The sequence below is a fragment of the Clytia hemisphaerica genome, unplaced genomic scaffold (assembly GCF_902728285.1).
Source record: "Clytia hemisphaerica strain Z4C2 unplaced genomic scaffold, Clytia hemisphaerica genome assembly, whole genome shotgun sequence".
NCBI classification, from domain to species: Eukaryota; Metazoa; Cnidaria; class Hydrozoa; order Leptothecata; family Clytiidae; genus Clytia; species Clytia hemisphaerica.
Window position 1 is genome coordinate 1,421,597 of NW_027104356.1, and position 15,169 is coordinate 1,436,765.

The 15,169-nt window shown below is 36.0% G+C and overlaps 3 protein-coding genes across 3 annotated transcripts; 1 reads left to right on the top strand and 2 right to left on the bottom strand.

Moving 5' to 3' along the window:
* Window positions 1-644: 644 nt before the first annotated feature.
* On the bottom strand, window positions 645-1,100 carry LOC136818309 (uncharacterized). The gene has a single exon (XM_067074690.1). It carries the CDS (start codon window positions 1,098-1,100, stop codon window positions 645-647), a length of 456 nt encoding a protein of 151 aa, XP_066930791.1.
* Window positions 1,101-6,450: 5,350 nt separating this feature from the next.
* On the bottom strand, window positions 6,451-9,383 carry LOC136818187 (uncharacterized). Its single transcript, XM_067074545.1, has 5 exons — window positions 9,051-9,383; window positions 8,208-8,413; window positions 7,587-7,746; window positions 7,198-7,393; window positions 6,451-6,965 (listed from the first exon to the last, which is right to left on the bottom strand). Exons 1-5 carry the CDS (start codon window positions 9,271-9,273, stop codon window positions 6,617-6,619), a joined length of 1,134 nt encoding a protein of 377 aa, XP_066930646.1. The 5' UTR covers window positions 9,274-9,383; the 3' UTR covers window positions 6,451-6,616.
* Window positions 9,384-13,254: 3,871 nt separating this feature from the next.
* On the top strand, window positions 13,255-14,519 carry LOC136818181 (ras guanine nucleotide exchange factor P-like). Its single transcript, XM_067074538.1, has 2 exons — window positions 13,255-13,333; window positions 13,806-14,519. The coding sequence occupies exons 1-2, from the start codon at window positions 13,318-13,320 to the stop codon at window positions 14,435-14,437; spliced, it is 648 nt and encodes a 215-aa protein (XP_066930639.1). The 5' UTR covers window positions 13,255-13,317; the 3' UTR covers window positions 14,438-14,519.
* Window positions 14,520-15,169: the final 650 nt, after the last annotated feature.

Consider the following 15,169-nt stretch of genomic DNA (forward strand, 5'->3'; position numbering starts at 1 on the left):
TGGTTGGTCCCATCCAAGTTTGTTGTCGCATATTGATATGTAAATCATTTTTCCCGTCAGGGTAACAGGTGATGCGATACCAATTGGATCGTAGATCGAAGTTAGATACTTCGAAACTCCTCTTTTGGTTTCATCGGTTCTTATTTCTGGAAACTTCACGGCGAATGTGTCGAGCCTCTTGTCCCATGAAACACCAAGTATTGCTGAATGGTCTGAATCCTTCTGATTGTCTTCTAATTCAAGAACGTTAGAATGCCACTTGTGCCTAGGTGGAAAGTTGCATCCCCCAAAACTTCTGTTGCAACGGATTTGAACTTCTGTGCATCGATAATTGAGTAGGCTCCCCCAATCACGTCATCCACGTAAATGTCATATTTCAATGTATAAATGATGTCTTGTCTTGGATCTTCATTGTAAGTGTTTAAATCGTAGTCCAATACACCACATAAGAGGAATGGAGATTGGGTCACACCCATGACAGCTCTTGTGAATCGCAAAATGGTTCTTGTGCAAGAATCTGTGTCTGTTATCCAATGGAATCTCAAGGCGTCTCGATCTTCCTCACAGATGCGAATTTGATGAAACGCTTGTTTAATGTCTCCCATGATAGTGACTGGTCTAATTCTGTTTCTCACGATGATGCTCTAAATTTTGTTCATCAGTGTTGGTCCGGTTTCCAGACAGTCATTTAAGGATGGACTTCTGTCGTTTGGCTTGGCTGAAGCATCGTAAACTATCCGTAGTTTGGTCGTCTCTGAATCATCCTTTCTGACTGGTTTGTATGGGATGTAGTATTCCTTTCCGGTGGCTTCTTCGTTGGCTGGCTCTAATATCCCTTCTTTAATTTGGTCTGTAATCTTTTGATGGTACTCTTCAAATTGATCTTGATTTCGTTTAAGCTTGGTAATTATGTTGTTGGTTCGGCGAAGACTTGCAGTTTTGTTTTTTGGTAGCTCAGCGTGGTTTGCTTTCCACATAAGTCCGATCTCATACCATCCTTCTTCATCTCTCTTCAGTTGCTCGCGGAACTCTGAGTGCACAGTTTGCTGACAGATTAAAGTAAACACTTGAGGGTCAGAATTTCTTTTGAAAAAACTCATTTCACTGATATCAGAGGTCCTCAGAGGAGTTGCAAAAAAAGGTGTGGCGGCGTTTAAAATACCTGACCAGCCCAACCTCTTCCTTTCTTAGTGTGTTATCAACTTTTCGATATTCAATAATCAGGTAAAAAGCTAAAGTAATTTAGCGCTAATAAAAGGGTTACACATTCAAATTTGCGCTAAAAAATGGGTCGGACATTCAAATTTGGTGCATGTCAAATACACCAGCCATAATGATGTGACTCCGATTCAACAAATCGGGTTTCGCAGATTAACACAGTGTATACTAGCCGCGAATTGTGATCTTTTTTCCTTTCTCTTGTAATTTTCTCTCCCGTATTATTTTTCCTTCAACGGACGATTTTAGCGATTTTAGCTCGCGCTGGACTTTTACGAGGAGGTATTGTTTCATTTGAAAGCAAGTGAATTTATTTACGGTTCCGTAAGACATCTCTAAGTTTGAACCGTTCTGCAAATTACTAATTTGATAAAAAGTTTTCGCGTGCAAATAAAAATGGTAGATTTTTAGAGTTAAGCACACATCGTTCAAACTCTCTAGCATAGTGGGAGAGATGGATCAGCTTTCTAGTTTAAATTTTGGTGAAAAGAAGATAAAAAGATCTAATGGATCAGCCACAATCACATCAAATTCCATCACGCCAAGACTTAGACCGAGAAAATTTAGCAAGCAGAAGTATGTTGGTGGCAGTGAAAAAAATTGATTTGGAGGTTAATGTAAGTGACAAAATGCCCTTGATTTCGGTCCCTAGGCCTTCAACTCAAGAGACTTCAGAGGCTGATGTCAGTGAAAATATTATGTTATTTCAAGAAGAAGAACAACAAACTATCCGTCATGAAAACGTTCCTAATGTACAGATACCAACCAATAACCCTAATGTCATCCCGATGGCTCAGCCTATTAGACAAGAGGCACTCCAGGCTACACTGTCTCAAATATCCCAAAAATTAGATTCTATGGAAAACATGAGGAAGAGGGACAAAAAGGAATTGGAAGGAAAATTGTCTTCATTAAAACAAAAGAAACATTTAAACAAAAAACAGTACGAATTTAAATACAAATCCAATAAAATGCAAAACCAATTGTTGGGCGAGCTTGATGATTTCAACGAAGAGGCTAAGGAATTGCTTGATTCGGGTTCCAGGAAGAGGCTTGCGTCAGTGTTAGAGGATGTTAGTGAAACCATCAAGAAGCGTCGAAAGATATTGATCCTTACTGATAGATCACCTGCTGGATGGGACACTGTAGCTGAATATTTGACTGACGAGTGGGCCAGTGATTCTGACGACTTTAAGAAGATGCGGCAGGCGGAGACTCGGGCGCTATCCAAAAAAGCGAAGGATACAAGAAAAATGCAAAACCAAGGCCAAGGTACTTGTTTCATTAGATTCAATCAACAGCTTCCTGCTAACCAAAATTTTCCATTATCTCAGCAGTGTCAGAATTTCGGAAACTACGGCATCTCATTTCAACCAAGATATCAAACACCACCTCCGTTGGCCACGCAATCTACCCAGTTTCCAGCACCGCAAGTAATCGCTCAGGTGCCAGCAAGTCCTGTTTCAATTCGTCCAAAGATCTTTGGTTCACAAATCCGTCAACCAGGCTGTTTCATATGTGGTGGTCTCGACCACTGGAAGTATAGTTGCCCTGCAAGAACGAATTGGTATGAAAAATTTAATTTTCTTTTTGAGTCTGATAAATCTAAGAATGAGATTAACACCTTCCAGGGAATCTTATAATTCAAGTCGAGATAGGGTAAGGGGAAATTTAAGAAGGCATGTAGTATTCTGGAAAAGCGAATTTTTAAAAGGCTAATGATTTTATTCTGAATGTCATAAAAAGCGGATACAAAATCCCCTTGAGATATATACCAGCATCTTCAGAGTTTAAGAATAATATATCATCTGAGAAGGAAAGAAATTTTGTTGAAGAATCTATTACCAAACTCCTAGAGCAGAATTTTATTGTGGAGGTCAAAGATCCCCCTTACATGACAAGTCCTCTATCAGTACCAAAGAGTTCGATGGGCAAAAAGCGTCTGGTTTTGGACCTGAGTTATCTCAATAAATTTGTTTGGAAAGAAAAGATAAAATTTGATGATTGGAAAACCTTCGAACAATTTATAGACAGCAATGATGAGGCCTATTTTTTCAAATTCGATTTTAAGAGTGGTTACTATCATATCGAAATTCACGAGGAATCTCAAAAATACTGAGGTTTTTCATGGGTTTTTGAAGGTACAAATAAGAAATATTTTCTTTTCAAGGTTTTACCTCTAGGCCTACGTTCAGCACCTCATATTTTTACCAAAGTAGTAAGAGTTTTGATTAAATACTGGAGATCTAATGCTCTAAAAATTGCCTGTTTTATCGACGACGGTTTAGCAATCGATTACGACTTTGAACAGGCCTCAAAAAATTCTGAATTTGTTAAAAACACGATTTCAAAATCTGGCTTTATTTGCAACGAAGAAAAATCCGAGTGGCAACCAAAAACAAGGATATTGTGGTTAGGAGTACAGGTCGATGCTCAAAACAAAGTGTTTAAAATTTCCTCACCAAGAATTGAGTCCATTGTAGAATGCATTGAAAGGATTCTCTCTTCTATTCGTGTGTCTGCTCGAACTCTTGCTCGTCTTACAGGAAAGATTATGTCAACAAAGTTTGTGTTAGGAAACATTGTGCGTCTAAAAACACGACACTTGTATAAATTGATAGAGGCTAGAATCTCCTGGGATTTTCATTTCGACTTAAAAGGTTTCGAGGAAGTTTTGAAAGAAATAGAGTTTTGAAAGGACAACATAAAAGAATTGAACTCCAGGGATATTTATAAAAATGAGATACCTTTCATGAAAGTATATTCTGATGCTAGTGATATGGGAATAGGTGCAATCTCAGATAAGGATATCTCTTTCAGAAATTTATGGCCTTCATGAACAAAAGGAAAGCTCAACCTTTAGGGAATTACTAGCAATTGCCTTTACTCTACAAGCTTTCAATTCAAAATTACAAGGGAATAATGTGCTTTGGCACACTGACAACATGGCTGCAGCAAGAATTGTTAAAGTAGGGAGCAATAAAGAAAAACTTCAATTTCTCGCAAATCGTATTTACGATTTGAGCAAAAGAAAAGGAATTTTCTTGCAAATAACATGGATCGCTAGAACACTTAACGGAGATGCTGATGTAAGTAAGAATATCGATTACGATGATTGGGCAATTTCAGAGGGGTTTTTTGATTATCTAAATAATCTTTGGGGACCTTTTTCTATAGACCTTTTTGCAGACAATTCAAACACCAAATGTGCACGGTTTTGTTCAAAATACTTTTGTCCAGATTCCTTGCAAGTAGACGCAATCAGTTTTGATTGGTCGGAGGAAAATTGTCTTATGGTACCCCCAATCTACTTGATAACGAAGTGTTTAAAACATTTTTTATCAGCAAGACCAAACACAAAAGGAACTTTGGTAGTGCCATTCTGGCCATCGGCAGTTTTTTGGACATTTTAGATTAAGAAGATCGATTGTTTTAAGTCTTTTGTAAAAGATTTTAGATATTTCGAAGACCAGTCTTTTTTGATTAAAAAAGGAAAATTTCAAGGTTCTTTAATGGGAGATGAAAGGCTAAAAATCCCAATCCTGGCGCTCAGAATCCAAGTGTAGACAGGTGTAGATTTTGTTTTATTTTATTATTGCCACCTTCTCTAGTGTACATTCAAAAATGAAAAATTTTACTTTTCAGCTCAAACTCAGATATCAATTTAAGATTTTCTTTTGACGTCCAGGACCCAACATTAAAGAGCCTCACTGAACAGATACCAGGAGTTCTATTGAATTCCAGAAGCGAAAATATCTTGGATAAGTATCAGTATTATTTTCAAAAATGGGTAGAATGGACAGACAGATTTTCCGAAGTAAATCCGTTGCCCTCACAAGAACAACATTTGATTCTATTCTTAATGTTTCAATTTCAATCAGGAAAATCCTTCCCAGTTCTAGAAGCGTTTTATTGTGCAATAAAGCATTTTCATTCTATTTCGGGCCATATGATCGGGACTTCTTCTGTTTTAAAGCACCTGTTAGAAGCCTTTAAGCGTATACTATCTTATAATCCCAAAAAGAAGAAGAATTTAGAGGTTGTAGATTTGAAGAAAATTTTTGAGAAACTTAATGGATATCCTAGTCTGAAAAATTATAGGACTTTAACGATTTGTTTGCTTTCTTTCGCAGCCTTCCTCCGTTTTAGCGAATGTCAAAATCTACGAAGATCGGATATAAAAATTTTTCACGATCATGCTACCATTTTCATTGAAAGTAGTAAAACAGACATCTACAGGGAAGGTCATTGGGTGTATATTGCAAGATTAAACTCTCATTTATGTCCAGTTAGAAAAAATATTTTAGAGTGGCAAAAATAGAAAATCATTCTGAAAACTTTATTTTTAGAGGAGTTACAAAATGCAAATCAGTTGAAAAGCTTCGTCCTGGAGACTCGCCAATATCGTACAGTTCGGTGAGAGATGACATAAAAACGGTAATAAGAAAAATTGGTTTGAATGAGAAGGAATATGGGGTGCACAGTTTACGATGAGGTGGTGCTTCAGCAGCAGCCAACCTTGGAGTTTCGGACCGGCTCATCATGAAGCACGGGCGTTGGAAATCAGTAGGAGTGAAAAACAGATATATCTGATATATATATTTCAGAAGATTTAAAAAATTTGTTATTTATTTCTAGAAATTTAGGGCTATAATTTACTAGACCCTGATTCGTTCTCATGCTTTTAGTCTACAGCCTTGAAACGATCTATTACTAAGCTAAATAAAAGTGGCTAAGCCTGTCTCATTAAATATGTTGGTGTTTTCTCAGTTTTTCTTTCGGTTTTTCTGCAGATGCCAAGACTTTTTAAGCCCTGTGACTTTCTGAAGGATTAGTAAATAAATTAGGTTATTTTCGGTTCAACGAATAGAAAATAAGAAATCTTTATTCTTTTATATCATTCTCCTCGGAAATTTCTTTCCAACGTTTTGTCGTCCTAGATGCGGTACAAATCAATATTTCTCTTTTTCTTGCTTATATGACTTAGAACAGGTTCAAATTGGAAGTCATGGGTCAAAGTATGATTGAATTACAAAGAAAGTGAGAAAATCAAAGTTTCATACAGTCCGTAAAGCGAAAGATCTAAATAGAATAAAGGATATGAAATGCTAAAAAGTGAATTCAGAAAATGATGTGATGCAAGCATCGTATGGCCATCAAAGGCGTGGTTCATAAACTGAGAGCGATTTCTTCATGCTAGCAATATCTCTGTGCTCAAGAAGGTGCTAAATGTTTTCCTCCGGTTTCTTTTCTCATTTCCGATACGATGAAAGGAAAGAGCATATTTTTATTTTTCACTTAAAAAATACAATCTGTTTTTATTTTTACTTCATAATTTACAACTTGCAAAAAATATTTCGATTCAACAAATTTCATTTAATAAAAATCAATATTAGAATCAAGCTACGAACTTCAATTTATTGTCTTTCTGTTGTTGCTGTTTTTTCTTTTCCTTCTTTCCAGTTTTATTCTTATTTTTGACGGTCTGTTGGCTCTTGTCATTTTTCTTGTCCTTAGCCTTCTTTCCTTTAGGCAATTCTTGACCTTCTTTCGTTATGACCGGTATACTCTCATCATCCTCGTCATCATCTCCGCTCTCAGTATCATCATTTTCGTCTTCTTCATCTTCATTCCCCTTTTCTTTGTTTTCCAAATCCTTCTCTTCCTTCTCCGCTTTCTTCACCTCTTCGTAAATACTTTTCGCTTCTTTGTATGATTCACGAACGCATAACTTGTTCTCACTTGATCTAGAATGTAGGAGGAATGAAAAAATTCATAAAAGTAAAGTAAGTTTTCCACCAAAAAGAGGCTACAGGTTCGAGGTAGCTTTTCTTAAATGTTATTAATCAGCTGAAAATTTTAATTTTGCTCCAAAGTAGAAAAAGAAAATAATCATTTTTCGAACTATTAATTCCTGAAGATAACATTTGCGATATCTGCATTTTTGACTATTTGAAAAGCTAGATTTTCTCTTCTTACCCAACTAGAGCACACTTGAGTCCTCTAGCGCACGGATTGATTTTCTCATCATTTCCCGAAGCAGTATTGATTATTCCTCCACATACGGCACCTTCGTTCATTTTTGGCGTACAGAATTTGTCTTCTGATAAGAGATTACCGAGATTGATACAATTCATATCGGCTTCACAATCTTTGGCTGTATTACACAATGTCCCTGAAAAGAATGTCAAATATTATTGATTGATGTTAGATATTTACTGAGAGAATTTAAATAGTGATCTAATTGCTGCGAATTGCGCTTTGAGGCTCAGAGGGAAAACAAACTGTGATTTCCGAGTGTTGGTGTTAAGACCATATTTTAAACAACGAAGAGTAGATAACCCCAAGGTACTATAATTAAATTGTACCTGACTCTCCATTATTGGCTTTATTGCAGATTCCCCAAACACACTTCAAATCTTTTTCACAGTTCTTATTTGCCATGCATTCAAAACCTTCACCAAGGCGTGGTACACATTTCCCAATGTCCTCATCACAAAATTCACTAGATTTACAGCTTGATTTACACTGAAAAGAAAAAGACTTTAATTGTATTTTCAGTTTTATAGGTCAATCCCGGGGGGAGGGGGTTTGCGAGATGATGGCGGGTATATCCAAGCCAAAGTTCGAAAGTCAGTCCTTAAAGAGACTCAATTACTTTTTGATGGGATGATTTTTGTACCACTTGGAGGGATTTTCGAGGATGTGAAAAAAGGACCATCTTATCGCTCGCACATGCGTTAACCATTTTTGCCGGGGTTCAATTAAAACCTCAATTTCTATTAATCCAAGTTTTATTCTTAAAAAAACCTTAATCGGTCCAACCTTCTTATCAGGTGATATAAAACTAAAAAGCTGAAATTACAAAAACCTATATTTTAAAGGAAAAGTCAGTTAGAGAAAGCCCTGTCCAAAAATTAGCATTTCCAGGGAGCATTTTTATTATCAAGTCATCAGTGTTCAGTCATGGATCATTTAGTTACTTTTACCTCTTTCTTCGTCATCTTGGAGTCCGGTCTCATTAAGTTTCCAAGCATTGGAACACCACCTAAAAGCAATGATCCAATGTTTGGGAATTTTCCTTCTTTTCCAGCGGTGTTTGATGAAAGACCTCCTTTGGATGATTTGAATGCGCTCTCTTCGTGAACCATGAAATTTGGGCCGTTGATGTTAGTTGTCTTGACAACGGTACCATCTAAAAAATAATTTGTTGTAGTATATTATAGTTGCCTTCACCTCTTCGATTTTCTTTGAAGCACAAACTTCGGCTACGTTATATTTTCTGTTGTTTTTTGAGCGTAAAACTCCTTATTAAAGCCTGTCTATTAAAGCGTATCGACTTTTCGTGCTGTCTGTCAGTAATAATGACGTCAAGAGACAAAATAAAATTGTCACTATTACATTTGTTTAAATTTAATTAAAAGCTCATTTCAATGTTTTGGAAAATCACTCCCACATATTGTTCTTACGGCATTCTGAAGTTTTGGTTACCAGTTGACATGGAAGTGTGCACGCGGTATGCAAGGAACTCAAAGTGTCAAAGTGACAATATAGTGGGCTAGTCTTTTAACTCGTCTTCATTTTCAACTATTGTGGGATGACAGGAGAAGTGGATTTCTTTGTGTGGGAAATCTCTTTGAAAAATTGAATGACTGTCCAGGAACCTCGTTTCTGTTCCAGACTCAATCGCCCTTAGTTTCAGCAAATCAATTTTTCAAATAAGTATCTCATTTATCATCAACAAATCATCAATGTGACCCAAATCACAAAAATCGAACCAAAAGACTGTTTGACATTCCAATACATAATCTTAAAGTTGTAAAAATTCTTACCTTTCAGCTTCTTTTTACTTGTGGTTTTATTGACCTTAGCTCCATCTACACTAGGTAAAGCCATTCTAAGACCAGCTTCTGGTAATGCAAAATCATCTGAACCAAAAGATGGTATTTCTGGTAAAGCGAAATCGGTAAATTTTGAAAACGGGAAACCGAATTGTGGTAATCCATTTATGGAATAAATGCAAAGACAAAGAAGAGAAAATAGACGAAACTCCATACTGTAATTGTTTCTTTTTTTCCTTTTCCTTGTATATATTTCTCCGCTAGTTTTTCATCTAACCAGAGAGAAACTCTATCGATCTCTAAAGCATTTGTTTGGGTAGTAAACCAACAATAGCACGCAAATTATCATACTGAAAGTGTGCTCTAAAAATCAAAATGCTCAACAAAAATCGAACGGTGCTTAAGTTGTTCGGTTTTCATTGGTTAATATACAACAGTGCTCAACAGTGCTCAGCACTTGCTCAGGATGAGCTGGGACTAATAATTGAAAACGTAAAATATAAATTTCTCGCGCAATATCTTTATTTTGCTTAGAAATCTAACCTAGCTTGATCCATCAACAAGCTATATGCTAAGAGACCTAAGACACCCCTGTCTCTATGCCCCAGTGGATGTCAAGCACCCAGTGGGGTAGGATGTGAAAAAACTGAAATTCACTAGGGTGCAAGATATTTTCTAAAATCTGACCAATTTTTTCTTGATTTTCACTGGGGTAAGAGAAATTTATTGGCAATTCTTTGATGTAGAGTAACTAATAGTGCTATTTTTCGAAAGCAGTTGATGAAGCGATTTTTAGGATGTGTTCTTCGCACTTGTTAAAGGTAGAAATCTTGATGTGTTCTGAAATTTCGTATTATGAAAAAATTGATTTGTTCTGGTGTGTTCTGGAATAAGGAGACAGAGGTATTACTAAAAGGTTGACGTGTTCTTGTTTCCTTAAACCCTAGAAAATTGGAAAACTTTCAGCACACATCTTTCTAAGCAATAATTAAGGGTTTTGGAAGTCAATGCTGCCAAAAATGTTCTCCTAGATATCAGAACACATCCTACCATAAAATGATGATAATTTTAAGTATACAAATGATAAGGTTTAGGGCTCCTAGAAATAAGAACACATTGTTTGAAAAAAAAGTTCAGGAGAAGTTGTCTCCTTAGATAGAACACACTACTTCTAAAAAAATGCTGCACTGCCTGTTTCAAATTGAAAACTATAGCCTGAAGCCATTTTTAAACCATCATGGAGATGTTATGAGGCTAGACAGGGAATATATTTTTAACTGCTATTTGGAAAACTGTGTAGGTTGACTAAATAATGTTGTATAGATATAAAGTAAAAGTGGAGCATCTACGGAAGGACCTCTGAAAGTAAAGGAGACATAATGAACCTACCTAACCCTAAAAAATATAGTGATTGCAAGAGGCGCAACACCATGGTTTGCGCCGATGGAAGAAAATTTTTGATTTTGGACTGTTATCGTATTTGAGTAAAATCAGTCCCCTTTTTCTCAAATTTTGGAACTTTTAACATTTTATTCAATATTAGATAACTAACCTTAAGGTCATCATTTTTGTTACTGACGTACTTTTATTTTATTCGACCGCTTTTTTGTGAAGATTTCATACACATGAAATATTTCCGACCATATTTTTCGATCATAACTTGCTATCTACTAAAGACAGTAGCTTCAAGTTATTTTTGTGTATTTCACTTTCAAGTCATGGATTCCATGAGAGAAGGGGAGATTCTAGTGGGGTGAACCTTTCGATGTGAAAATTCTACTGGGGTACTTCAAAATCAGAACATTTTGAGTTGGAGTATGTTTGGATTCTTCCTTATTTTCAATGGGGTCATTTTCAGCTACGAAATTCCAAAAATTGAAAAAATGGGCCATTTTTGGGAATATTTTTCACTGGGGTGACGAGTGGGGTGGATTCCACTGGGTCACAGAGACAGGGGTGTCCTAAGAATATGATAAGAATATTACCATATAGAGTATAGCCCGGGGTCCACTATTCTTGCGTTATTCTTAGCTTAGGATCGAAATTAACCTAAAAGTTAACATTTTCATAATCGAGGGGTAAATCACTCAAAAAATTACCGTACACCTCTACAAAAAGTCAAAAAAAAAGTCAAAAAAGTCAAAAAAAGTCAAAAAAGTCACAGAAAAAGTCAAAAAGTCAAAGAAAAAGTCAAAAATTCTTAGAAAAAAGTCAAAAAGTCAAATAAAAGTCAAAAAAAAATCTTAAAAAAGTCAAAAATTTTCTTGAATGGGCGGATGGGTAGGGCAAAATTTATGGGCGGTTGGCGTTTTTGGACAGATTTGGGCGGGAAATCTTAGGCCCCCGAAGGCGGTGGGCGTTTTTGTCGGGAAAAAGTCCAAATGAAAGTTTGAAAAAGTCAATAAAAAGTCAAAAATAAGTCAAAAAGTCAAATTAAAATTCAAAAAGTCAAAAAGTATCGTACACCTTTTTTCAAGTGATTTACCCCTCGTTCATAATCACCTGAAGCATAAAATGACTTTTGCGAAATATCGAGCTTTACTGGGCTGGGGTATGAAAATTTACAGCAATAGCTGAAATATACAAGAGATCCTCTAAAAATAGTATGTTTATGTTTTTTTTCCAGATTCTATATAGACTAGAACAGAGTTTACTTTTGGCTCAGCTTTGCTTTTTGATAATTTTTTATGACGCTGAGTCCAGTGAAGTAGACTAGGAACGTTTGACGAGGTTGCTACTTTGAGAGAAAATGTTAAAAATCCAAATAACAATAAAACTATTTGGAGTTGAAAGATATAATCAAAAAGAAAGAAACATCAATACAGATTTGCAATCCCTTATTCTGAAATAAAAACATTGCTTCATACTGTTTTTTACCTTCCAAAAACAACTAAAATCTGGAGGACTGTTTTACAATCCGCCTAAGCAAAAGCATATTACCATATACCGGGCCACTTAATCGCGCAATCCAGTCTATAAAAAAGCTTCAAGTGGACCCCGGACTACCCTTCCCTACCACCACACTACTGGTTTTCGTTCTTATGAAATAATAAAATTCCTACAAAAGATTCTATTGCGTTGATTGATCCTTTTATCCTCTGAAAGAGCGTTTCATCTTCAATTTAGTGGTTGACAATCCTGTCAAGATGGCTGACACCACATTGCCAGGAGAGAAAAGTGAAAAATAAAAGCCTTATATCGGTAAAGGAAGCAGCAGTTGATGTTGCCCTTTTTCATTTTATTTTTCGATTTATTTTAAGCAATTTTTTTATTAGAATAATATTAGGGTTTATAATTGAGTAAATATGGTTACAATCACATTCAAGATACCCAAAGACACCATTTACTTTTCTCCGTGAAAAAGTTTTGTTAAAAGCCGATGACAGATACATTCAGTGAGCCAGACTGTTACTCATAATGAAGCTGTATTAAAAAATCCTTTTTCAAAGGATCATATCAATGTAGCTAATCCAGGATTTTACCATATATATAGTGAAGATATGTAATATCTGTCATTTTAGAAAAAGAAAATTTGTATATCGAAAATTGAGTGTTTCATAACATTGTCAAGATACTCTCCTGATATGCTCTAGCTTACATACACCCTTGTGTCACAGACCCGCAAGCCCCACTGGAAAATTTGGTCAAAGTTTCTTCCTCACTTTTAAAAATACCCTACATTTTCAGCCTCATTGGAAAATGGACTCTGATTTCATCCCCCATTTAAAATTCAATAGAAATCACTCCAAAACCATCCCCCGCTGGACATCTTAGCAGAAAACAATAGGATTTCTACCCCCACCGAAATTTCTAAACAAATTTTCATTCCCACTGTGGGAAGAAGTTCCACCGGGGGCTGTAAGACAGGGTTGTTTATATCGAAAGCATTAAAATGCGCGACATTTCCATTTGCCGGAACGTGGGAAACTTTGGTTCCACTGAAAAAAGTCGAGACGAAGAAAGAGAGAGCCTACGCATTATTCAAATGGAAATAGAACTAGCTGATAAGCCGACATACATAGAAGCGTATTTTCTTATCTAAAAAACCTTTCCTTCTGGTGTATTATGACAAAATCAGTTTTTGTTACCTTATTACAATAGACAATATCTCTACTTTTTTTCATTGTTCATGCTTTGGGGGCCGTTCTAAAATAAAAAGGGCATAATTTTCAAGAATTCTTCAATTTAAATTGGTGAGCTTGAAGAGTCAGAAAATTAAACGGTCATTACAAACATCGAAAACTTTTGGTATCAAAACATGCTAGTCATTTACAGTAAGTCTTTTCACTCGTGTGTTGTTTTTATTATTTACACAATTTTTCAGAATTTATTTTTGGTCAAAGGCTTACATACAGAAATGAACCTCGCTCTTAACCACAAGAGACATAACAAACCTAAATCTTGTTACAACAACATTCAAAGTAGATGTAGGGGGATAGTAAGCACATAATTTAGCCCTGTTGGCAGTACAGTGTCTGAATCGTAGACCTCTGAAAAGCCGAATATAATATAAAAGCACGAATTTGTTAGTCGATGCCAGCAACCTAGCAGTATATGAATATGAAAACCAAACAGTGGTGGAGTTAAAAAAAATAACTGTCAACCATCATTATTTTAGTCCCGGGGTGCACTTCTTCTTTCAAAAGTTATCTCACTTCTTAAATCATCTCCTCTCAGGGGCCCAATGCAAAGGTCTGTTCCGTTTAATTTATTCTGATTTTTACTATGCATTTATTTCTCGGACAGGTCTTCTTTCCTTCCTTTGTTGTATTGCAATGTCATCCCAACAAGCACCATCTTCAACTTTCTTCAAAAGTCGCTTCACAGGATTATTCAAACAACAAAACTCTCAACAAAAACAACAACAGCAACAACAACAACAACAACAGCAGCAACTAACACTACAGGATTTACAAAGATTCCGAAAACCTGATCAAAGGTTACAAATTGGAGATACACAACAAATTCTTCTAGATGATGAGAAACAACCATTAATCCAACAGTTATCCACAGTTAAATCAAAGAATGCAAATTCACCACAATTCGTACAATCATTAAAAAAGAAGCAACGCACAGATCCAACTCTAGTGGTAGCTTCCAAACGAGCTGGTCCGACATGTCGCCAATACTGTGAAAGTCTATACGATCAATGTCTTTCTATAGTTTACCGTATCCCAGGGCAGCTGGTGTGTCTTAACAGCGTACATAGGTGTCGAAGGGGGTGTACGAAACGAGTCAAAGACATGATGAAGTCCAATGATTTCTTTTCATCTTCCACTACGACCAAAAGCATCCTGGTTCGTAAGAATGACAAACATCGAGTCACTTTCAATCAAGCTGCTGTTGGCAGAAAAAATACTGGACGCAAAACATTTTAATGTCAGGAAACTTTTAAGTAAACTCGACTTTTTTTGGTGAATATGTGAGATTCATCTAAATTAAATATACACTTTGTAGGGATTTTTAGCATGTTGTTTTTGTAGCTAAAGGACGAAAGAGGGGTGTCAACCGGAAAAATTAATTCGTCGAATTTGTTTGTACCAAATAATAAATTGCAACGAATAAAAATCTATTGCGAACATTAAATAACGATTTAAAAAGCAGAAAGTTTTTTTTTCTTCAAGGTTATTCGATTGAGTGCTGAGAAGCTCTACTGGGTAACCTAGCTATCCATTATCAAATTTTGGCAACAGTTCAAAATGTGGATAAGAAAAGTTTTTGAATGGTAAAATACTACTTAAGGAACTTAAGAAACAGTTGCAGGTTTATGAACAGTAGCGTGGTGGGTCGACTAAACCTGGGAAGGCATTTTTAGAAGATTTTGATTTTGGCGGTCCCTATGAAAAGTAAAAAAATTGTTAAAAATAACGCAAGCGAAGCGAGCACGAAAATTTTTGGGGGTTTTCTCTCTTTTTGGCCGAAAACTGCCATATCTAAGGTGTAAAAGAAAAAAGGGGCGCCAAAATTAGTAATTAGAGGCGTGTTTTTGCACTCTTTGTATTTCTGCGCCCCTTTGAAAAACCTCCACTGAGGGGGGGGCATCTGCCACCACGCTACCGTTTATGAAGTATGGGCAATCAAATTAGACTAGACGAATGATTAGTATTTAG